The 25,798-nt window shown below is 43.2% G+C and overlaps 1 protein-coding gene across 3 annotated transcripts in view; it reads left to right on the forward strand.

Annotated features, from left to right (window-relative positions):
* The first annotated feature begins 3,170 nt into the window (after positions 1–3,170).
* LOC137355779 (cysteine protease atg4da-like) overlaps positions 3,171–25,798 on the forward strand; it is a 28,807-nt gene continuing 6,179 nt past the window's right edge. The window contains exons 1-10 of one of the 3 annotated variants that reach the window (XM_068021283.1): positions 3,171–3,330; positions 9,147–9,456; positions 9,998–10,081; positions 10,180–10,419; positions 11,434–11,800; positions 13,818–13,888; positions 16,498–16,643; positions 17,010–17,088; positions 18,529–18,605; positions 23,579–23,698. In XM_068021283.1, coding sequence (XP_067877384.1) covers positions 9,240–9,456; positions 9,998–10,081; positions 10,180–10,419; positions 11,434–11,800; positions 13,818–13,888; positions 16,498–16,643; positions 17,010–17,088; positions 18,529–18,605; positions 23,579–23,698 — 1,401 coding nt within the window. In that variant the 5' untranslated portion in view covers positions 3,171–3,330; positions 9,147–9,239. The remainder of the gene's footprint in view (positions 3,331–9,146; positions 9,457–9,997; positions 10,082–10,179; positions 10,420–11,433; positions 11,801–13,817; positions 13,889–16,497; positions 16,644–17,009; positions 17,089–18,528; positions 18,606–23,578; positions 23,699–25,798) is intronic. The other 2 variants (XM_068021284.1, XM_068021285.1) reach the window with 2 other exon arrangements.

Below are 25,798 nucleotides of genomic sequence, written 5' to 3' on the forward strand. Positions count from 1 at the left end.
AGTTTTCTTTTTAAAGCTGCCTGTAAGGTAAGCAAAGCTTAGTGCGCTAGCAGTTTATTTTGAGAGCTAAGCTATTCCCCGTCAGTGTGGCACTGTAATCTGCTGGGAAGCTTTGAGACAGCAGGCATAAGAGTGCCCATTTCTCCTCGTATCCAACTTGATCTGATTTCACTCCGACCTTGCGGAGCAGCACTTCTGTCTCTCAGCACCTTCCCCAGATGGTATGACCAAGACTGGAATCCCATTGCGTTACACATCGCAGTACACTTGTACTCTGAGGAAGACCTTGTTAGAGATACAGGCACATCTTGTGTTCTTTTAGCATTCCTGCAAAGTCAACAGTATTAACTTGCTGCTAAAAGTTTACACTTTTGCTTTGCATGGTTTGAGGTGTCAGCCATAGCTCAGTGGGTAACATGCTTGCTTCTGAGTCAGAAGGTCTTGGTTTAAGCCCCACTTCAGTGACTTCAGCCCAAAAATCCAGGCTGACACTTGTAGTACTGGATGTGGGGTGAGGGTAGTGTTGAGCCTGGCTGTAATGCTCCCTATAACCTTGTACCCTTCCTGCATAATGTGAAAGGTCCAGTTCAGTGTCAATTTTATATTTCATTAAGCTACTGTGAAGCACCTTGAGACGTTTTATTATACTAAAGACACCAAAGAAATGCAAGTTGTAATGGGAAGAGCACAGAGCCTGTGGACTGGGTAGTGGGTGCACAATGCTATATGTACTTGTATCAAAGAGTCAGTCAGCTGTTAGAACAAAAGATACTGAAAGCAGAGGAGCAGAAAGATTTTATTTTGTGAAAATGTGCCGCTGTGGAACTATGACTTGGAATTTCAGATCCTGCTTGCTTCTTCAAGGCTTGTGAGAGTGCAGTGAAACTGCTGTTGGCAACACCCATCTCAGTCGACCTCTATATGGAAATGTCCATTGCCCTCACAGTATTATATAATTTAGCAGTTCAACAGCTACACTGGTTAAAAAACCTTTCTTTGTGTGTGCCTGTTGGATCTGAACTTTTCCTTAGTTTGGATCTCTGCTTGTTTGAGTTTTGCACCTTTGTCTTGACAGTCAGTATGTGTGCATGTGTTTTTTTAAAGGGGCTGTGAAATACAAACTTGTCCAGTGCAACATCTTAAAGATCCATTTGATTATTTTCCTTCAAGGCCCATTTCTGTAGCCAAGCTGTACAGATGACTATGTATGACGCCTGCCCTGTGTTGGGCTGCCCATGTTGACCCATTGGTCTCTGGGTGGCCATGTTGACCCCTGCCCTGTGTTGTGTTGCCTGTGTTGACCCCTGCCCTGTGTTGGGTTGCCCGTGTTGACCCCTGCCCTGTGTTGGGTTGCCCGTGTTGACCCCTGGCCTGTGTTGGGTTGCCCGTGCTGACCCCTGGCCTGTGTTGGGTTGCCCGTGCTGACCCCTGGCCTATGTTGGGTTGGCTGATGTCAGCTGTTGTGTTGATCCCATAATTGGCTGCGGTATCCTGGGTTAGGGAGGGCGTATTTGACGGGTCCCTGCTTACTATGCTATGAACCCGGCTGGGAAAGTTCAGGTGCATAGATATTCGATGCAGATATTTGTTGCATTCTGTAATGCCCGACACACTGAAATATCTTACCAACATTCATTGGGTGTATTGAGATCTGCTATTGGTGCCCTTGAACAGTACTTGGCATGGATCAATGTCTTCAACAGTAAAGAACTTGCATTTATTCAAACCACCTAATGCACTTCATTTACAAAGAGACAATTTGGGGTGTTGCTTTCTGAGGGTAAACACTGCAACCATTAGGAACACAGTAAGACCTCTCAAAAAAAATTATGAGACGACTAGCTATTTCATTTGTTTGAGCTGGTGTTGGTTGAGGGAATAATGTTGTCCTAGACACAGGGAGAGCTCCATACTCTTTTTCAAATTGTGCTGTGGGTTGACCACCTGAACCACAGATGGGGTCTTCGTTTAGCATTTCATCTGAAAATCAGCACTCCTTGGGTAATGCACTTAAGTGTTAGAGCATAGATTCTGTGCTCCACTCCTGGAGTCAGTCTTTAGTACATAGCCTTCAGAATCAAGAGGTGAGAATGTTAGTAACGGAGCCACACTCTCACTTCTGCAGAAGAAAAGTAGAAAACATTCGAGGGATACAAAACAAAGCACAGAATTTGAATTATTAATTTGATGCTGGTTGGGGAAACTCATGTCAGCTGTGAAGCTGGTTTGTTCAGGAGGAGACTGTAAGACTGCTGCAGTTGGAGATATTATTCTTCTCAATGGGAGCTAATGGTCAAGGGGAATCCCTTGTTCAGTGGCATCAGTTACTCTGTATTTTGTGTGTCACTGACCACACTGCCACAGAGGGCCTGCGCCACTTTGCAGTTGATAATGAGAGCTATGTTAGGCAGATATTGAGCTGAGACTTCTGAGATTGGGAGATCTGGCATAGTCCATGTGGTCTCCTGGATTTGTATTCAGAACGGCTAAATGTTGGGGGTTGCGGGGTGTGACAGAATACTCATCTGTCATAACACCTCCAGAAGTCATCTGGCAGTGAGGAATGAATGGCATTTTTATTTAAAATGTTACGTCTTCATGCACGTTCTATCTACTTACATACTTCCAGTGGTTACACTTTGTGTCAGCTTTTTCTATTATATATTACATCCACATTTGTAATGGAGATCGTCTATGTAAACTTGTCACATTGTAATTGCAATCCTTTGCCAGTGGTTGCGCTGCAGCGCCACAGCCAGTCCTGCAGAGAAACTCCAATTCTCTACTTCTCAGATTGCAGGAACCTTTGCTTTACAACTGTTATTAATAGTAGAAACTCAAAATATTTCATAATAGAGATAGAACTTATGACTTCAAAATGAGGACTAAATAATGTCTGCATGCTTTATGTTTTTATGACTATCCCGTAATCCTAAAGACTGCATCTGGCCACTCCTGGATGCAGCAATTCTTCCCAAGCTGCAGGTGGCGTTGTAGCAGCGCCCATTCTCCGGCTCCTCCCGGGCTGCAGGAGGCGCTGTCGCGGCGTTCACGCTCCTGCTCCTCCCGGGCTGCAGGAGGCGCTGTCGCGGCGTTCACGCTCCTCCCGGGCTGCAGGAGGCGCTGTCGCGGCGCCGGTCAAGAGTTTCTGGTCGGGCGCCGCTCTCTACCTTCAGTGATGATAATGGTCGTCAGGGAATGGCTGTCCGGTCAGTTTGTCTGACGCTTGACAGGAGGGCGCATAAACTATGGCTAAATTAGCAGTTTAACCTCCAATCAACCGAAACGAAGCTGCTGAAAACCAATTTTTAACGAGAGAAATGGGTTAAGGTGAGCGCTTTAAATAAAATATCCACAATAAAGCAGCGGCTTGGAGACGCGCCTCAACTCAAGCTGACGGTCACCGGGGGGGGGGGGGCGGGTCCAGTGTCAGTTTGCACAGCAATTGGCTAGTTGGCTGTCAATCAGGCTAGATCTGATGTGTGATTGGTCCATACAGATGCCAATCAAAGCTCTCGCCAAAGTGGGGGCAAGTTGGTGGCGGTGACCTTTAGTTTTGTGGCAGCTTCACACAATGTTTACTTATTGACTTTCTGATATTTTAACAGAGAGTAGAACGCCCAGGAGTGGTTTAAAAGGCCGTCAGCTTCCACTTCATGTTGGTTCAGAATGTACACATGATGGTCACAGCTCTCCCTCCAAGTCCTAAATGTCGAGGGGGGAGGCGGTTTGCAAACTGTTTCTGCTCAGAAACCTCACTCCTAATATTCATCCCTTGTGCTGACATCTCAAACAGTAATTTACAGCTCTCAACCACTGGACTCTCATCAAATTTGTTGTTTTGGAATCACTTCCCCATGTCGATCGTTGGATTTATTTTTGCTGGTGTAAAATACTACAAAGATTAGTGGTAGGCCAGAAGATTGGGACAATTTTAGAAACCAATGGAAGATGATTAAAAAGTTATAGAGGGAGAAATTAGGAGAATAAACTAACAAGAAATATAAAAGCAGACAGTAAAAGCTTCTACAAACATATAAAGAGGAAGACAGTAGCTAAAGTAAGTGTTGGTCCCTAAGAGGATGTGACTGGGGAATTAGTAATGGGGAACAAGGAAATGGTAGAGACTTTGAACCAGTATTTTGTATCTGCCTTCACAGTAGAAGACACAAAAAGCATCCCAAGAGTAGCAGAAAATCAAGAGGCAAAAGGGAGGGAGGAACTTAAAACAATCACTAACACTAGAGAAAAATGACTAGGAAAACTAATGGGACTAAAGGCTGACAAGTCTCCTGGACCTGATGGCCTGCATCCGAGGGTCTTAAAAGAAGTGGCTTCAGATATTGGATGCATTTGTTGTAATCTTCCAAAATACCTTAGATTCTGGAAAGGTCCCAGCACACTGGAAAACTGTAACAGCTCTATTCAAGAAAGGGGGGTGTGACCGAAAGCAGCAAACTGTAGGCTGGTTGGCCTAACATCTGTAATTGGGAAAATGCTAGAGTCCATTATTCAGGAAGAAGTAGCAGGACATTTAGAAAATCATAATGCAATCAGGCAGAGTCATGGTTTTATGAAAGGAAAATTGTTTTTGACAAATTTATTAGAGTTCTTTGAGGATGTAACAAGCAGGGTAGATAAAGGAGAACCAGCAGATGTAGTGTCTTTGGATTTCCAAAAGGCATTTAATAAGGTGCCACATAAGATAAGAGCTTGTGGTGTTGTGGGGTGATATATCAGCATGAATAGAGGATTGGCTAACTAACAGGAAACGGAGTCGAGATAAATGGCAAACTAACAAGTGGAGTGCCACAAGGATCAGTGCTGGGGGCCTCAACTATTTACGATCTGTATTAGTGCCTTGGATGAAGGGGCCGAGTGTATTATAGCCAAATTTGCAGACGATACAAAGTTAGGTAGGAAAGCAAGTTGTGAGGAAGACACAAAGTGTCTGCAAAGGGATAAAAGGTTGAATGAGTGGACAAAAGTTCGGCAGTTGGAATATAATGTAGGAAATTGTGAGGTTGCCCACTTTGGCAGGAAGAATAGCAAGTATTTACATGGAGAGAGACTGCAGAATGCTAAGGTACAGAGGGATCTGGGTGTCCTTGTACATGAATCACAAAGTCAGAATGCAGGTACAGCAAGTAATTAGGAAGGCAAATGGAATGTTGGCCTTTATTGCAAGAGAGGGAGGGTGGAATATAAAAGTAGGGAAGTCTTGTTACAGTTGTACAGGGCATTGGTGAGACCGCACCCATAGTACTGCGTACAGTTTTGGTCTCCTTACTTAAGGAGGGATATACTTGCATTAGAAGCAATTCAGAGAAGGTTCACTTGGTTGATTCCTGGGATGAAGGGGTTGTCTTATGAGGAAAGGTTGAGCAGATTGTACCTATACTCATTGGAATTTAGAAGAATGAGAGGTGATCTAATTGAACATGTAAGATTCTGAGCAGACTTGACAGGCTAGATGCTGAGAGGACGTTTCCCTTGTGGGGGAATCTCGAACTAGATGGTACAGATTCAAAATAAGGGGTCTCCCTTTTAAGATGGAGATGAGGAGGAATTTCTCCTCTCAGAGGGTTGTTAATCTTTGGAATTCTCTTCCCCAGCAAGCATAGGAGGCTGGGTCATTGAATATCTTCAAGGCTGAGTTAGACAGATTTTTGATCTACAAGGGAGTCCAGGGTTATGGGGGCAGACAGGAAAGTGGAGTTAAGGCCACAATTAGATCAGCCGTGATCTTATCGAATGGCGGAACGGGCTCGGGGCCGAATGGCCTGCTGCTGCTCCTAGTTCTTATGTGTATCTTTGCTGATCAGTTTACATGTGAGGATGTAAGCTTAGTTAGTACATTACCAGGAAATAATATCTTGACCTTTATTTTGTTCATTGGGAACCAAATTTAGTTGAGAGATTATTTGATTCTGGAGATAGCGATTGCTTTTTGTTTCAATAAATAAATACATAAATCTACATGAAAGTCCAGTAGCCTACAGAGATCAGAAGTGAACAGTGTGGGAGCGAAGATGAGACAGTTCAGGAGTGATTAGGTGGTGAATGTGGGTTTTAAAAACCTGTTAATTGGAGGAGGGAGGAATTGTGAGGGAAGTGAGGAGTCCCACAAATTTTTTGGAAGGTTTTTAGAATAAAATTCTGAATAGGCGCTGTTGCAATGCATCTTTACTATTCACACTGAGGATTTAGGTGTGTAAAATGTCACATTGGAATTTGGAAGTGTGGGGTAAAACAGCACAGCAGCAAGATATATAGTGCCAAAACAATAGTGTTAGAGGTGGAATTGCTTTTCTGTACATTAAAGTTGGATTGGGAGACGGTAACTCCTTCAGAGATATTATCAAACTGATAAATGTTCTATTATTTGATTTGTTTGCAATTCATAGAGGAAAATATTAGCAAGAATTTTTAGTACAGTTTTACTGGTATTGTGTCGAGGGTGGGAAATGAGGAAATAGCTGTGCCCCATTATAGGTGTGATGTGAGTTCCAGTGATATGATGAAGTTTCTGTGATGTTGTGACATGTTTCATTCGACTTTATTTGGCAGGCTTATTATTTGCCAAATTATTTTTGAAGAGCATATGCTGATTTAAATATAATAGTTTCTGGGGTGTTAAAGATTTCATATGCTTCACTGTTTTCCACTTCTTGTAACTCTAAATTATTGAGCACGGTCAGCTGTATAACCACATTTGCTGGTAAGGCAGCCACAAAGTATTTACTTCAGTTCTTTTACCTGTTTACTCTGGTTAATAGGAATGCAAACTGCCATTGAAAATTTTTTTTTGAAGTTGCTTGGTATTGTCCTTTTCTGCTCGAGCGTCAATGCAGTTGATGGCATTGCAGTTGTTGTCAGAGTACTAACATGCTATCTTAGGGGTTATAAGAGTTGTCATTAACATTAACTATATTAGTCACTGTTTGCAATTGAGCAGTATCTTCTCACTCGCACTATGTTGACAACAACTTGTGTTTATATTTTTAACATTGGAAAACATCCCAAGGTGCTTCACAGGAGTGTTATCAAACAAAATTGGACACTGAGCCACCTAAGTTATTAGGACAGGATTTAGGGCACCTGCACGGGCATCTGGTGAGGACAGGGTGAGGCTCAGTTCTGAAGCCTTCCAGAGACAAACAGTCTGCTGACAGTCTAGGTTTTTTTTTTCCTTTTTTCCCCAAAGCTTGGTCAAAGAGGTAGTTTTTAATGAGCATCTTAAAGGAGGAGAGAGATGTAGAGGGGTTTAGGGCTTTGGCAGCTGAAGGCTGTCAGAGATGGAGTGATTAAAATCGGGGATGTGCAGTAGGCCAGGATTGGAGGAGCATAGATATCTCTGAGGATTGTAGGGCTGGATGAGGTTCCAGAGATAAGGAGGGATTTGAAAATAAGGATGGGAATTTTAAAATTGAGGTGTTGCCTGGGAGCCAAAGTCGGTAATTGAGATCAGACTCATTGTGCAGTCTGCTACTTGAATTTGATTTTTTTCCCAGGACCTCTGATCTGTAAAACTCATCTACTCCTACATTTTACAGGCTTTTAAATCCTGAGTTGAGCCTCACAAATCACAACAGCTTGAATTATTTTGTCTTTCTCTCCAGGCCTTTTCAGTCTTGGTATTGTCCTGCATGCTGGACCCTGGCCCTCCAAATCGTTTTAAAGCCAAAGCTTGGAGAAGTGACCAAGCATGGCAGAACAAAGAGTTGGAATTCAAGGGAATTATCTCTGAATTTTCTTTCCAAATGATTTTCTGCCAATGATTTATTTGTAGTTAAGATTGTTGCCTTGATACTGTCCCAGATAGGTTATCCACTTTGTACACTCCTGTCAATCAAATGGTGACAATTATTTTGATTACCTCACAGTACTCTTGATCATGCAGATTTTTTAGATATAATCTTGAAATAGTGGGAAAAAAACCTCGACTGTAAGCAGACTGTTTGTCTGTGGAAGGCTTCAGAGCTGATCCTGATCCTGATGCTGACCCTGTCCTCACCAGATGCCCATGAATGTATCTTGCAGCAGGCACCATAATTCCTGTTTGGCAAAAGGGTCTCACAAAGCTGGTAGTTCCGAAGCTGTGGGGGTGGGGAGTTGGCGTTAGTGTTGCTGTGGCATTTTGAATGAACTGAAATAAGAGAATTGGTGCAGTGACCACACAACTGAGGTTCTCTACTGCAAAATTAAGTTATATGGAAGCAAGGTTGAGGCCATTACTGGTACCCTTTTCAAGCCTGGAATGGGAGTACTGAAATACACCATTACTCTAGCATTGAAGGTTATTTATGAGAAGACCCAGCACTGACTGTACCTGTAACAGCACAGACTGTCCTAGCACTGTCTGTATGTGTAACAAATAGACTATGTATTAATTGGTTACTTCACCTGAGGGTACATTTACTACTTGTACTGTTCCACTTCCCTTAGTTGTTTGAAAGTGACTATTGTGATTTATAATTGAGCTTTTTATTAACCTGGTCTATACCTCCGGGTGATTTTATGCTGTGTAACTTGGAATTTACGGGACAGAAAAGACTAGAAATGCACAACAGATCCATCAGCTTCTGAAAAGATAGTTTACCATTATGGGTTGTATCCCTTCATCAGAAAAGCCTGTTAATGTTACTACTTTAACAACTGCAATACAGTCAGCTTCCCTGATGCAAGAACATTCATCAAACTTTAAATCCATGAAAACTTTATTAGGCAGCCAATAGAGCTAACTCAAAAGCAAAATACATTAGAAATCTAAAATAAAACTAGAGAATGCTGGAAATATCCGGTAAGTGTTTCTTTCTTCCATCTTCTATGTCATCGCCTTATCACAGTGCCACCTGGCCATTTGTACCATCCCTGGGTTTTGTAATTCACAGCAAACTCGTACTCATTGTGGAGCAATCGCCAGTGTTAACTCAATAGTTTACAGACATATTTTGTACCAAGCAGAATAACTGAACCCTAAAGAACACACAAGCCAAAATTGGCTACCCCGTCGTCCTTTCCGAACTTGATCAAGTCTTCCGCCTCCCGTATATGTTTCCTTGGCTTGTAGGTCTGTGTCCTTATGAATTTCACTTTGATGGATTTTAATTTCTTCCTTTGTGTGTATTTTCTCTCTCTTCTAGGCTTTTCTTGCTATAACCTAGATGGCCAAGAGGCAAAGGAATAAATGCACTGCCCACCAATGCTGTGTCTTATGACAGTTAACCACGTGACCAATGAATTCCGTCTCGCCTTCCTCCGTTCAGTACATCCAAAGCCAGGAAGACCTGTGTCCCTCAGACTCAAAGAGGCAATTGCTCCCAGTACCCACCGATCATGAGAATGGCTGGAATGGCCATTGTAGTCCAGCAGAAAAGCCACAGCAGAATGAACCAGACGAGGTGGACAAGATTAAAGCTAAGCTGATGACAGCATGGAATAATGTTAAATATGGTGAGGAACTTTTTGCAAAGATGGAAATGTTTCAGACATTATTTCTTTCCTCTCTCGTTTGCAGTCCTGTCCTGAAAGTGCCGTGTCATGTCCTTCCTCCAGTACCTAAATGACCATTGAGAGACAACATGCTCTCACTTGACTTTTTCATGTACATTATAGCAGCAGTTACTGGATCTGATGCTAACTCTCATTATCACTGCTGCCCTAATCAACTAACTCTGCATATCTTGATTTTAATTTTAATATTTAGAGTTGGAATAAACACTTTTTTAATCTTTCAAGTAAGTGCTGACAGTTGTGATCAGGGAACTGGCTTGGACGTGTTCCTGAATGGGAGAGAATGAGAGACCTGACCACACGTGTAAAATGATCAGGTTTAATACATGTGTCTCTACTGATGTTAATCCAGTCACCTCATACTTCTGGCTTTAATATCTTTCCCTCGCCCTTTGCCAGTGGTGTCACCAGTATATGCCATAGGGAGGATTATCCTCAGTAACCGGCTGTGGTAACCTGTTTCATTTCTGTGTCTTCATAGGTTGGGTGGTGAAAGGCAGAACAAACTTCAGCAAAACTTCCCCCATTTTTCTTCTGGGACGGTGCTACTGCTTTGAGTCAGAAGGTATTGTGTTCATATCTGGGGCTGGGACACACTGTGACTTTGTCAGCTGTTAACTGCCAGAACTGCTAATAATATCACCATCTGCTTCCCTTTCCCAGCAGCTGATTCATCCTCAAACTCAGAGACTGGTTATGAGACAGGAAACAACCAAAATTCCCCTCCTCCCTCGGTGGAATCATTCCGGAAGGACTTTGCCTCGCGGATCTGGTTGACGTACAGGCGTGAATTTCCTCAGCTGGAGGGTTCTGTGTGGACCACAGACTGTGGTTGGGGTTGCATGTTACGCAGTGGACAGATGCTGCTGGCTCAAGGACTTCTTGTCCATCTTCTGTCTCGAAGTAAGTCTTGCATCATTTGGTTTATGCTTTACTCTCTCCTCTCTTGAATGCACTGACTGTTGCTGAGAAGCAGTCCACAGGTGTGTGCAATAGTTGTCCAAGTGGCCATTTTTATACCTGGAAGCCTGGGGAATAGGTGCCATGCTATTTACCCAAGTGAGGCATCACAGCTGAACACTATTCTGCCTTTTCCTGTCATCTACATACAGGCACTTTCCATAGGCACCTGTGAGTAGTAATCTGCAATCAGTAATCCTGCGTGACACTCACTCTGTTTTCTCCCCGCCCCATGACCTCTAGCCAAGGGTGCCACAGAAGACTCTAGCCTTAATTGCTGACCATTTGAAATCACTTAACTCAGTACAGCCCAAAGATCAGACTTGGTCTATGAGGCAAAGAAATGCACTGAGCAATGCTTAATCCACTAAGATGAAAGCTCATGTAACATTACAATTAATGTGTTTGTCAGCATATTGCAATACATAGCAAAGGAATAATGCAGATCTTGGAGTGACTCTGAGACCGAAATCTAAGAGAGAATTTGAACATGCAAACCTCATTAAAGTCCAACTTTATTTCCTACATTTAAAATATGTTTTAGAATTGAATACTTGTTTCCCTAATGTGCCGAGAGCTCTGCCATACAGACTAGAAGGTCCCAGACTTAATCTGTGGGCAATGCTGAGGTTAACAGTAAACATTGTACAATTGACTTTACAGCCTTTAAGCTGAGGAGAAAATTCAGTGCAGATTCCTGCTCCTGATTGCTATCTAACCACTGCTGCTGAAAAGTATGCATGTGTCGGACGAGGACAGGATCACCCTTGGATGCGATACATCCTTGCCACTATTGAATAGGCTGCCATTACCCAATGACTAAGCCTTTTTACTGAAAATGACCACTTGATGTGCCGGAGAACAGCCTGATACCAGGAGAATCGTGCTCGCTAAAATGAATTTAAGTTCTGTGATATTGACAACAGTTCTGGTTTGTAAATGATCTTTTTCTTTCAGACTGGACCTGGCCTGATGCGTTACTCTCTGTTGAATCAGAAACTGAGTTTAGATCGCCATCCAAATCAAACACTTTAAATTGGCCAATCTTCTCTGAGGTCCTTGGCTCACAATTGGACAGAAATAGAAGCCTCAGGGATACGCAGAGAACCACCGTGACACAAACGCATGCACGAGCATGGAGGCGGGCCAACATTGACCAGCACAATATGGATAAAGAGGAGTTGGAGCACCGGAAAATCATTTCGTGGTTTGGAGATCACCCCAAGGCTCCATTTGGAGTACATCAGTTGGTGGAATATGGGAAGAGGTCTGGGAAGAAGGCTGGGGACTGGTATGGCCCATCCATTGTTGCTCACATAATCAAGTGAGTAAAGCCTGCCTGCGACAGCAGCGAAGAAAAAACTTGCATTAATACAGCACCTTTCGAATTGTCAGCGTGTCCAACAGTAATCCCTCAGTTGCAAAATGCTTTGGAAATGTAGACGCCGTTATATAGGCAAATGTCATAGAGTCATTCACAGCACAGAAGGAGACCATTCAGCCTGTCGAGTCTATGCTGGCTCTCCATGGAGCTGTGCAGTCAGTCCCGCTACCTGGCTCGATTCCCATGGCCCTGCAAGTCTATTTCTGTCAGGTGGTCATTTAATTTCCTCTTGAAGTCATTGATCGTCTCCACTTCCACCACCCTTGTGGGCAGCAAGTTTCAGGTCCTTACCACCCGCTGTGCTTCCTCATATTCCCCCTGCATCTTTTGCCCAAAACTTTCAATTGTGTCCCCTAGTCCTTGTATCATTAGTTAATGGGAACAGTTTTTCCTTGTCTAACTTATCTAAGTCTGCCATAATCTTGTACATTTCTATTAAATCTCCCCTTAACCAACTTTGTTCTAAGGAGAACAAACCCAGCTTTTCCAACCTAACCTTGTGACTAAAGTCTTCCATCCCTGGACCAATTCTGGTAAATCTCTGCACCCTCTCAAGGATCCTCACATCCTTCCTCAAGTGTAACCAGAACTGGATGGAATGCTCCAGTTGAGGCCTAACCACAGCTTTATAAAGGTTCAGCATAACTTCCCCACATTTGTACTCAATGCCTCTATTTATGAAGACCAAGATCCCATATGCTTTACTAACCACACTCTCAATTTGTGCTGCCACCTTCAAAGCTCGATGCAATAGAACCCCCAGGTCCTCCTGTTCCTGCACACTCTTTCCAACTGTGCTATTAAGTTTATGTTGCCTCTCCCTAATCCTTCTGCCAAAATGCATCACCTCACATTTGTCAGTATTAAATTCCATCTGTCACCTCGCTGCCCGTTCAGCTAGCCTATCTATGTCCTGCTGCAAGCGATTAATCTCATTCTTGTCTGCATTAAATTTCATCTTCCACTTGTTCACCCATTCCACCAGCCTGTCTGTGTCCTTTTGAAGTCTATCACTATCCTCCTCACTTCCAAGTTTTGTGTCATGTATGTAGGAGTAATATGTAATATTTATATGTTATATAATATATATATTAAATGTAGCAGCCAATTTGTGATTATAAGATCCCACAAACAGAAAATGAGATGAATAACCTGTTTCTGTTTTGGTGGTGTTTGTTGAGGAATGAATGTTGGACAGGACAGCAAGAACTCGCTGTTGTTCCTCGAGTAGTGCCATGGAACCTTTTATATTCATCCAAACAGATGGACAGGGCCTTGGTTTCATGCCTCACTCGAAGTACAGCACCTTTTAAAAACGTGGCACTTCCTCAGTACAGCACTGTGGTATCAACTGAATTGTCTGTTTAAGTTCTAGAGAGAGACTTGAGCCCAAAAATCTCCTAACTCAGACAACAGTGCAACCACTGAACCAAGCTGACACTTGGCTGACTGATTTGAAAGGTGAAGAGTGGATCATAAGTTCCAGCACTTGATGACAGAAATTACATATAAGTTTTTGACACAAGGTCGCTGGGAACTGAGTCATAAGTGCCAAATTTTACCACCCTTTTCCTCACTTCCTGCCGCGTGATTAGCTCCTCTGATAGTTTGTGGGTACGTTCACTGACCAGTGCAATGCACAATAACATAAACCCAGGCTCTTTTCCCTTGATCACTGTCCACTGACTACTGCTAGAAATTGCCTCTGTGCAGGCACTGAGACAGGACAGGATCAGGTTGGGGCTACAGTGACTCCCATTGTTCAATACTGTTACACTGCCTCCGCGCGCACACAAAGGAATGTCACTTGGCTGAGGTGCTGAAAAGTTGCTGGCACCTGTACAATTGCACCCCAGGATACGTCTGAGATTAGAGAGCTGAATTTGATTGCAGTTATGTTTTTATCACTGCAGTTGTTTTTTTGGTTCTCACTATCCTAATTCTCCATTTCTTTCAGGAGAGCAGTTGAAAAAACTGAAGACTCTGAATCTCTTAACATTACTGTCTATGTAGCACAGGACTGCACAGGTGAGTGTGCACAGTGGTCCTTAGAGGAGTATACATTTAGTACTGCACTACTTATTACTCAGTGAGGATACGAGTCCTTTGAATAGCTTTTTCATAGGAGTTACTGTTGGTGGAGTTAGTTGCTCAGTAGTTTTATTTATATCATACGGGAGATTTGATAGAGGTGTTCAAAATCATGAAACTGTTTCCAGTGACAGAAGGGTCAGTAACCAGAGGTCATAGGTTAAAGGTGAGTGGCAAAAGAACCAGCAGTGACACAAAACTTTTGTTTTACCCAGTGAGTTGTGATCTGGAATGTGCTGCCTGAAAGGCCAGTGGATGTAGATTCAGCAGTAACTTTCAAAAGGGAATTGGATAAACACTTGAAGGGAAAAACAAATTGCAGGGCTATGGAAAGATGCTGGGAGGGTCACTAGTTGGATAGCTCAGACACGATGCGCTGAATGGCCTCCTAGTCTGCTGCGCCATTTTATGATATTAGTTCTCCATCTGCCTGGACAGCTGCATGACAGTGTATAATAACCAACCTATTCCCAAGCCACTAACCACCTGAATTTTCCATTCAGCTGCTCAAAGGCATTAGTCCAGCTGCTTAATTCTGAATGGTGTGTTGATTAAACTCCGAGGAGCCCATCCCCTCTCCATAGCACTGTGCACTAGGATTTGTGCTGAAATTCAGGGCCTTTCTTTAAGGGTATATTTACACAGCACACAGAAAACTCTTGAGTCACACATTCTTGAGTTTGTTATGGGTGTTCACACTATTCAGTGCTGCTGCAAAAGCTTTGCCATCAGCGGGGAGGATGGCGGTGCGTGAGAGTGGCCCAAGATGATCTTCTCCTTCAGTTTTTCCTTCTGTTGCAGTAATTAATGAGCTATACTTTTTGGGAGGGGTGAGGAAGAAGCTTAAAAGTATCTCAAGTATCTGATGTAACATTCCAGCCTGAAAAGGTTAGAACCATAGAAAAGTTACGGCACAGTAAAAGGCCTATTGTGTCTGCGCCAGCTGAAAAAACTTGTCGCCCAATCTAATCCCACCTTCCAGCATTGGGTCCGTAGCCTTGCAGGTTGCAGCACTTCAGATGCGGATCCAGGTACCTTTTAAATGAGTTGAGGGTTTCTGCCTCCATCACTATACCTGGCAGTGAATTCCAGACACCCACCACCCACTCGGTGAAAAAGTTTTTCTTCATGTCCCCACTAATCCTTGTACCAGTCACTTTAAATCTGTGCCCCCTTGTATTTGACCTCTCTGCTAGGGGGAAACAGGTCCTTCCTGTCTATCTAGGCCCCTCATAATTTTGTACACCTCAATTAAGTCATCCCTCAGCCTCCTGAGGAAAGCAACCCTAGCCTATCCAATCTTTCCTCATAGCTGCAATTTTCAAGCCCTGGCAACATTCTTGTAAATCTCCTCTGTACTCTCTCCAGAGCAATTATGTCCTTCCTGTAATGTGGTGACCAGAACTGTATGCAGTACTCCAGCTGCGGCCTAACCAGCATTTTATACAGTTCCAGCATTATATCCCTGCTTTTGTATTCTATACCTCGGCCAATAAAGGAAAGCATTCCATAAGCCGCCTTCACCACTCTAACTACCTGTCCTGCCACCTTCAGGAATCTGTAGACATGCACATGGATTTACCTCCTGAAGAACCAGTCATCCATTGTTTATCCATATCTTGCCCTAGCTTTCAGTTCCTTGTGCTTTGGAAGAGCTTCTCTGAAGTAACATCCTATACCCATTAATTAGAATAATTTGCTGTCTTCCAATGATTTATTAATCATACTCTTGCCATTAAAGGTTAGATGGAGATGCACTGCTTCTGCCCCCCTCATTGATAGGAAAACACACAGATCCTTCTCGATGAAGAAAGAAATTGCATTTATATAGCACCTTTTGTAACCTCAGTATGTCCCAAAGTGCCTTATAGACACTGGGATGCTTTTGAATTGTGGGCACTGTTGTAATGCTGGAAATGCAGCAGCTAACATACACACAGCAAGGTCCCAAAAACAGCAATGAGGTAAATAACCAGATAGTCTATATCAGTAATGTTGGTTCAGGATTAAGTGTTGGCCAGGGCACCAGGAGAACTCCCCTGCTGTTGTTACAATAATGCCGTGGAATCTTTTGCATTCAGCTGAGAGGGCAAGGAGAACTTGAACCAATGAGCTCCTAACTTGGAGGTGAGAATGCTACCACTGACACCTACACCTGACCATTCAACTGTAGCTCAGACTGCAAGTGGAACAAAGTGGGCAAAACAACTTGCTTAAATGGCCTCTTGGCAATGCAATGATGTTGAATGTTATCATTCTGTGACATAATGAAGGGGAAATGGTAGCTGATGGTCGATGGATCTCAGGTCTGCAGTATGTGTTTTAAATGTTTTATTTCTAGGAATTAAATTTTTTTTCACTAAGTTTTGGAAGCTCCAATTCTGAATCCTACAACAATTCTGCCAGATAATGGAGTGCCGATTTTGGGATGGTGGATAAACGAGGTTCCGCTGTATATGTATAGAAGTTTTATATGGTTCTAAGCAGAATGCTTCTTGTTGTGGCAACTTGGAAGTTGGCAACTTTTTTTTCCCCTTCTGAGACAGTGTACAAAGGAGACGTATTGAATCTCTGTGAGATACAGTTAAAGGGTGGAACAGTTCCTGGTTTGGATTGGAAGTCTGTCATTATCCTAGTGCCTGTTCGACTTGGAGGAGAAAATCTCAACCCAGTATACATGCAGTGTGTGAAGGTAGGCAATACAGCTGGAATGATTGGGTTATAAATCTTTCAGTGTGACCTGTGCTTGCAACTCTCTCACACACTGAGTAGTAATCACTCATTTTGCTTTAAAATGCAGTGTATTTTGATGTCCAACTTAAACATAGCTCCATATATTTAAATGAGTTGGCATTAATGACACCCTTCACATACAGCAACGTTCGTCCCTAACATTCTCCCTGCTGTGCAGGATTTTGTCTTTCTCCTGATTGTGGCCAGTTCTTACAGTATCCCTACTGGTGTGCTCAGGTGTACCTCCTTGTCTCAACTTTCTGGTGAACTTGCTAAGCAAATGGCACAGTAATGTACCAGGAGTCTAATCCTTGCTTGTTTATAGGAGATTCTGAAGCTCGAATGTTGCATTGGAATCATCGGTGGGAAACCCAAGCACTCGCTTTACTTCATTGGTTTTCAAGGTATGTTTTGGAGTAGAGTAGATAGTTTTCATTCTCCATCTGACTGGAAAGGCACAATGGTCTGAGCTGGCCTGTGAATAAACTAAGGTGATCAGGAAAGTGAGTTGGGAGTAGTAGCTGAATGTGCAGCTTTAATGATTAATCATTAGGCAGCTGTAGAAAAAAACAAATATGATTGCATTGCTCAGACCATTGAATACAAAATGAAAATCAGTGTACTTAGGAAATAGTAGGCTGTGGTGAATTTGGAGCATTGAGCTCAGTGTTGGTACTTGCATATGGTGAAGGAGCTGGAGACTGTGAACAGGGTGAAGAGGAGAGCTGACTGGGATAATAGTAAATCTGAAATTCTTTAGTTTGAGGGTTTAGGATTTTTTTTTTTACTTTTAAGAAACCTTGGCTCAGAGTGAATAGGATTTATTTTTAAATGAAAGGACTTGGATGCAGTCGCATTAGGTTATTTGGATTCTATAGAGCTATCATAGAAAGTTTATGGCTCAGAAAGAGGCCACTTGGCCCATCGTGTCTGCGCTGACCAAAAAACGAGCCACCCAGCCTAATCCCACCTTCCAGCATTTGGTCTGTAGCTATATGAAGGCAAAGAGTTATTTTAGATCCCAGGAAGTATTTCTTTTCAGAGAGAGCCAGAACAAATTTCTGTGATGTGATGAGTATGGGGCTGCTGCAGTCCTTTGAAAAGGAACTTGGCAAGTTCCTGAGAGAAGGGAACATTTCTAGTTATAGGGTTACTTAGTTTAGGTCGTGATGTATCACAGAGGAATTTCGCAGAATTTTCCCTGCATTGGCAACAGGTTTTTTTCTGTCTTTTTTTGCTTTTCCCAGGGATCAGCACAAAGAGGGATGGGTGGGGAGCAGGTAGACTGGATTGGGATGAGTTTGTTGGATATGATGGATTTTTCTTGTTTGTTTGTATCTGAGCCCGATTATCAAGGTCCCAGGTTAGATCCTTTGGCTATATAGCTCCTTAATGGCCTCAGTGCCCTGGTGTAAAGAGGCAGAAAAAACAGCCAGGGCTTCCTTACCAGTGATTACTGGACAGTGTGCAGGCTGTAACACACCTTACAGACAAATATCCTATCAATACTGAATATCTGGGCTTGTATAACAGTGATCAGTTGGGTGAGGTCAGTACAGAGTTGGGCACCAGACGAAGTTAAACTAGTAATAAATGATATTTGACTATTCAGTAATAGAACCAATCCTGTGTGAATGTCCAGACACACTTACAGTAGGTGTCATGGTATAGTTCTCAAGGATGTTTTGTTAATTTTTAGTCTCCTTCTGCCCTCTAGGCCTAGGAACACTGAACTCTGTTGTATTGCCCCTAAGGCCATGCCAGCTGAGATTATTTTTATCATCAGTGGAAATCTGAGTTGTAATGAAACAGAATATGAAGTAATTGGTGCTATCATTTTGCAGATGATTTCTTGCTGTATTTGGACCCTCACTACTGCCAGCCTGTTGTGGATGTAACTAAACGTGACTTTGTGTTGGAGGTAAGCAGCGCTATACTGTTGCTATGGGATGGGTCTGTGACAGCTGCTGTCCTGGACTCAGTGCCTAGTGATTGTAGGGCAAGAGGGACAGATATATATATTTTGAGAGTTGGAGAAACTAAATTGAGTCCATCACATAGAGATGTCTAGTTTGGCATTAGAATGATTAATTTGCTCTGTTTTGTAGAACACTCGTAAAACCGGTTGTGTCAGTACTATTTTAAAACAGCTTTTTCTATTTCAAATCAGCTAACTGCATTGTCATGACACAAAAGAGGAATGGTGTACATGTATTAACCAGCGCACTAAAATAACAACCAGAGGAAATGGAAACTATGTTAATCTTGTGGAGGTCAAAGGGTTGCTTGCTGTGGGAAATTGCAGTATCGACTTAGTGTATGTGGTCTGATGATTGGGTTCAGGCAGGTTGTTAGGGTAGAATAGAGAAGGCTTTTCACTTTAACCCATGCCACAGCCAACTTGGAGATGTTTACGATTTCAGAGCAGTTGCATTTCTCAAAGCTTGCCCAGTTACTGCTTTGTGCTGAGTTGTTTGATTTTGGCTCTGATGGGCCTATCATTAGAATCGGGGTATGGAGGGTCAAGCCCAGCCAGGACTGGAGATATTTATGGGGTCAGGGTCAGGTTGAGCTGAGGTGACCACCCCCACCACCTAAACAAAAAACTGCTTAGACTTGCATATGGAGAATGACCAAAGTAGCTAGTCCTGGGGGGCAGCCACAATCACTTTACCAGACCACATTGGAATTTACTACATCCCAGGAAGGAGGATGAGGGGGGAAGCTACTTATCAGCGTTTTTTTTAAATTTAATTCATTCCATAAGATGTGGGTGTTGCTGGCAAAGCCAACATTTATTGTCCATCCCTAATTGCCCTTGAGATGGTGGTGGTGAGCAGCCGCCTTGAATCGCTGCAGTCCGTGTGGTGTTACTCCCACAGTGCTGTTGGGGAGGGAGTTCCAGGATTTTGACTCTGACAGTGAAATCAGGATGTTGTGTGGCTTGGAGGGGAACTTGCAGGTGGCGGTGTTTCTGTGCATCTGCTGCCCTTGTCCTTCTAGGTGGTAGGGGTCACAGGTTTGGGAGATGAGGTAGGAGGAGACCTCTTAAAGAATATTCTCTCCTTCCTATCTGCCCACAGACTGCTAATTCAGACTGCAACCATGTACTGATTTTATAAATATTTTGTTCCCCCTCTTGATACTTTATGTACCAGTCAGAGTTCTCTCCTAAATCTCTTCAAGGCTGATTGACCAGATTCAAGAGGCAGTGCTGGTGGTTTGGAGAAGAGGGTACTGAATAACACAGGCCAATTTCTAAAAATATTATATGTAGATTAGTCTCTCACAATATACTGGTTCAAAGGTCATAGAGTCATAGTTATACAGCACAGAAACAAGCCCTTCGGCCCATTGTGTCTGTGCCGGCCATCAAGCACCTAACTATTCTAATCCCATTTTCCAGCACATGGCCCATAGCCTTGTATGCTATGGTGTTTCAAGTGCTCTTCTAAATACTTCTTCAATGTTGTGAGGGATCCTGCCTCTACCACCTCTTCAAGCAGTGTGTTCCAGATTCCAAACACCGTCTGGGTGAAAAATGTTTGCCTCAAATCCCCTCTGAACTTCCTGCACCTTACCTTGAATCTATGCCCCCTGGATATTGACCCCTCCGCTAAGGGAAAAAAGTTTTTTCCTATCTAACCTATCAATGCCCCTCAAAATTTTGTATACCTCAGTCATGTCCCTCCCTCACCCTTCTCTGCTCTAAGGAAAACAACCCTAGCCTTTTCAGTCTCTTCATAGCTGAAATGCTCCAGCCCAGGCCACATCATGGTTAATCTCCTCTACACCCTTTCCAGTGCAATCACATCCTTCCTATAGTGTGGTGCCCAGAACTGTACACAGTACTCCAGCTGTGGCCTAACTAGTGTTTTATACAGCTCCATCATAACCTCCCTGCTCTTATATTCTGTGCCTTGGCTAATAAAGGCAAGTATCCCATATGCCTTCCTAACCACCTTATCTACCTGTGCTGCTGCCTTCAGTGATCTATGGACAAGTACACCAAGGTCCCTCTGACCCTCTGTACTTCCTAGGGTCCTACCATCCATTGTATATTCCCTTGCCTTGTTAGTCCTCCCAAAATACATCACCTCACACTTCTCAGGATTAAATTCCATTTGCCACAGCTCTGCCCATCTTACCAGCCTATCTATATCGTCCTGTAATCGAAGGCTTTCCTCCTCACTATTTACGACACCACCAATTTTCGTGTCATCTGCGAACTTACTGACCATACCTCCTATATTCATGTCTAAATCATTAATGTACACTACAAACATCAAGGGTCCCAGCACCGATCCCTGCAGTACACCACTGGTCACAGGCTTCCAAATGCAAAAACAACCCTCGACCATTACTCTCTGCCTCCTGCCACTAAGCCAATTTTGGATCCATTTGCCAAATTGCCCTGGATCCCATGGGCTCTCACCTTCTTAACCAATCTCCCATGCAGGACATTATCAAAAGCCTTACTGCAGTCCATATAGACTACATCAACTGCTTTACCCTCATCAACACGTTTCATCACCACCTCAAAAAATTCAATCAAGTTAGTCAGACACGATCTCCCCCAAGCCATGCTGATTATCCCTGATTAATCCCTGCCTCTTCAAGTGGAGATTAATCCTGTCCCTCAGAATTTTATCCAATATTTTCCCTGAATATGTTAGACTCACCAGCCTGTAATTACCTGGTTTATCCCTGCTACCTTTCTTAAATAATGGTCCTCCAACCTCTGATATCTCTCCTGTGGCCGGAGAGGATTTGAAAATTTGTGTCAGAGGCCCTGCTATCTCCTCCTGTGCCTCACATAACAGCCTGGGATACATCTCATCTGGGCCTAGGGATTTATCCACTTTTAAGCCCCCTAAAACAGCTAGTACTTCCTCCCTTTCAATGCTAATATGTTCAAGTGTATCACAGTCCCCCTCCCTGATCTCTACACCTACATTGTCCTTCTCCACCGTGAACACAGATGAAAAGTAGTCATTTAAAACCTCACCTATGTCCTCCGGCTCCACACACACATTGCCACTTTCGTTCCTAATGGGCCCGACTCTTTCTCTGGTTATTCTCTTGCCCTTAATATACTTATTAAACGCCTTTATCTTGCCCGCCAGTGTTCTTTCATGTCCCCTCTTCGCTCTCCTAATTTTTTAAGTACCCCCTACACTTTCTATACTCCTTTAGTGCCTCCACTGTTTTCAGCACTCTGAATCTGCCATAAGCCGCCTTTTTTTTTACTGATCCAATCCTCTATATCCCTTGACATCCAGGGTTCCCTGGACTTGTTGGTCCTACCCTTCACCTTAATGGGTACATGTTGGCCCTGAACTCTCACAATTTCCTCTTTGAATGACTCCCACTGATCTGATGTAGACTTTTCTACAAGTAGCTGATCCCAGTCCACTTTGGCCAGATCCTGTTTTATCATCATAAAATCGTCCTTCCCCCAATTCAGTACTTTTATTTTCGGTCCATCTTTGTCCTTTTCCATAACTACCTTAAATCTTACAGAGTTATGGTCACTATCCCTGAAATGTTCCCCCACTGACACTTCTACCACTTGTCCGGCTTCATTCCCTAGGATTAGGCCCAATAGTACCCCATCTCTTGTAGGACTATCTACGTACTGGCTCAAAAAGCTCTCCTGAATGCATTTTAAGAATTCCGCCCCCTTTAAGCCTTTTGCACTATCCCAGTTAATATTGGGGAAGTTGAAATCCCCTACTATTACCACCCTATTATTTTTACACCTCTCTGAGATTTTCCTACATATCTGCTCCTCTATCTCTCCCTGACTGTTTGGCAGCCTGTAGTACACTCCCAGCCAAGTGATTGCCCCCTTTTTGTTTTTAAGTTCTACCCATATGGCCTCATTTGAGGAACCTTCTAAGATATCATCCCTCCTTACTGCAGTAATTGACTCCTTGATCAACAGTGCAATGCCACCTCCTCTTTTACCCCCTCCCCTGTCATGCCTGAAGATTCTATACCCTGGAATATTCAGCTGCCAGTCCTGCCCCTCCCTCAACCATGTCTCTCTGATAGTAATATCATAATGCCATGTGCTAATCGATGCCCTCAATTCATCTGCCTTACTAGTAAGACTCCTTGCATTAAAATAGATGCAATCCAGCATTGCATTTTTCACTTGTGCCTTAACAGGTCTGTATTTACTCTGCCTTCCAGACTGACTCAGTTTCTCTTCTGTATTTGACTGTGCATCACCCCCTACTGTAACTCCACTCTGTATCCCACCCCCTGCCAAATTAGTTTAACCACCCCCCCAACAACACTAGCAAGGATGTTGGTCCAGTTCAGGTGCAACCCATCCAACTTGTACAGGTCCCACCTTTGCCAGAAACAGACCCAGTGATCCAGGAAACTAAAGCCCTCCCTCCTGCACCACCTCCTCAGCCACGCATTCTGCTGTATCCTCCTATTCCTGTACTCACTAGCACGTGGCACTGGGAGTAATCCAGAGATTACAACCTTTGAGGTCCTGCTTTTTAATCTGCTACCTAGCTCCCTAATAAGGTGGCAATAAAACTTGGATTTCTATTTTAAATAAAAGATTTATTTTTCCCTCCCCTCCTGAAGACATTGATTTCTTGCTGCGATGCGGTTCCACAGGAGGTGGGTTCCCTCCAGAACCTCACCTAAGTGTTCATCATTCATGTGAGCTAATGCCAACAGGCTGTTCACCTATATGGGCATCGCAGGTGACCCAATCTTGTTCTTGCCTGATGTCCATACACTCCAGATGTTATTGCGAACCTCATCATCCAGCTGATTGACAGGCTTGGAATAGGGTTAGGGGGGAGGGTGAAGTATTTCGCTTGAAAAGGGAGCTCTTTATTAATAGCTGATTTGTTTATTTCACAGTCTTTTCATTGCATGTCTCCAAGAAAACTGTCCTTCAGTAAGATGGATCCCAGCTGTACCATAGGGTTTTATGCAAAGACTAAGGAGGATTTTGAAAACTTGTGTAAAAATGTCACAATGGTGAGTGTCACTTCAATCTGAGCAGCATCTGTTCCATGTTCTTTATTGCTGTTTGAAATTGTATGTGAGGAAATTAAACATGCCAGATGCTGCAACAGTAACTAAATGACATACAAATATATAGAACTGAAAATAAACTTCAGCATGTTTGTTTCTGTGTTTCTTGCTCTCATATGCCGGAGATGTCTCCTGATGTTTAAACCCATGGTGTTCCAGTCCATTGGTGCACCAGATCAGTCTGGCACACAAGACAAAACCCACTTTACAAAGATAACTCCACTGCTCGTATTGCTGGAGAGTGTGATGGGCTTACAGAATCAGTCTGTGGCATTTAATAAAGTTCCACACAAAAGGCTATTGGTTAAGCTCAAAGCTGTGGGGTGTCAGGGCAAATTGGCTGTAGGGTAGAAAACAGTAGGTATTGTTGAAGGAGATATGTTGGGGTGGGGTGGAGAGGAGTATTGATTGGGAAGGCTCAGCGCTCTGTGTTGTAATCGCGACTGGTTCATCAGTGACATGGATTTATAAAGTCAATATAAATTTATTACCACTGCCCCTCCAAGTTTGGTATAGTATCAAAAGGAGGCATCCCAGAAAATACTGAATGGATTAAACAAGATATGTAACTGGACAGAACAGTGGCAGGTGAAATTTATTGCAGCAAAGTGAGTGCCGTACATTGGAAGGGTAAATGAGCAACGCGCACACATACTGCATGCATGTGGTGGAAATAGTAAAGCTTGAAGCCAAAAGAGACCGAGGAGCTTTAGTATAGGCAACATTCAACATATCCAACCAATGCAGAGCAGCAATAAACAAAATCATTAGGATGTTGAGCTACAAAACCACAACAGTCCGGCACATGTCGGAGAAAGTGGCAATCAAACTGTATGGGGCTCTGGTCAGACTGCATGGTGAGCTGAGTGCAGTTCTGGTCACTGAGAAACAAGGGAGATATTCAAGTTCTGGAGGAATTGCAGAGCAGAGAAGAGACATTGGGCTGGTCCTAGTGTCACAGATCTGGGATGTGAGGTAAGACTAGAGAACGTGGAAATTGAGTGTCTGAGAGATCTTTATATAGGGATAGGTAGTATGAAAAAAGGTTAATCTAAAATACCATAAATTAATCTGAGATTTGGACAGGGACACAGGTTCAAACTAGTAAAATGTAACTTTAGTTTTGAAATCAAGAGGTGCTTCTTTGCTCAAAGTGATCAACAGTTGGAGTGAAATAAAAACAGAAAATGCTGGAAATACTCAGCAGGTCTGGCAGCATCTGTGGAGAGAGAAGCAGAGTTAACGTTTCTGGTCTGTGACCTTTCATCAGAACTGGCAAAGGTTAGAAAAGAATTGGATTTTAAGCAAGAGAAGTGGGTTGGGCGGGGTGGTGGGAAAGAGAACAAAAGGGGAGGTGTGTGAAAGGGCAGAGCGCAGGTCAGATGAAAGAACAAATATAATATATAACAATAAATATATTAAATAACAAAGCTGTCTTGGGACAAAGGCAAAGAGCGTGTTAATTCTTGTGGTGAAAGACAAAGCATTAGTCCAGAGAGAGTGTTAATAGTGGAATAATGAGCAGCTTTGTCTACATGAAAAACAGGCACATATTAAAAAGAAATTAAATAAAATAAAAAATATGAAAAAGGCTAGTCATGCTCTGAACTTATTGAACTCAGTGTTCAATCCACAAGGCTATAGAGTGCCTAATTGAAAGATCAGGTGCTGCTCTTCGAGCTTGCATTGATGTTCACTGGAACACTGGAGCAGGCCAAAGACAGAAATGCTGGTATGAGAGCAGGGGGTTGTTGAAATGGCAAACGACCAGAAGCTCAGGGTCATGCTTTCGGACTGAGCGGAGGTGTTCCGCCAAATGGTCACCCAGTCTGCGTTTGGTCTCCCCAATGTAGAGGTGACCACATTGTGAGCAGTGAATACAGTATACTAAATTGAAGGAAGTACAAGTAAATCTCTGCTTCACCTGAAAGGAGTGTTTGGGGCCTTGGAGAGTGGAGGTAAAAGGGCAGGTATTACACCACCTGCGAATGCATGGGAAGGTGCCATGGGAAGGGGACGAGGTGTCAGGGGTGATGGAAGAGT

Source organism: Heterodontus francisci, chromosome 43 (genome assembly GCF_036365525.1).
Source record: "Heterodontus francisci isolate sHetFra1 chromosome 43, sHetFra1.hap1, whole genome shotgun sequence".
NCBI classification, from domain to species: Eukaryota; Metazoa; Chordata; class Chondrichthyes; order Heterodontiformes; family Heterodontidae; genus Heterodontus; species Heterodontus francisci.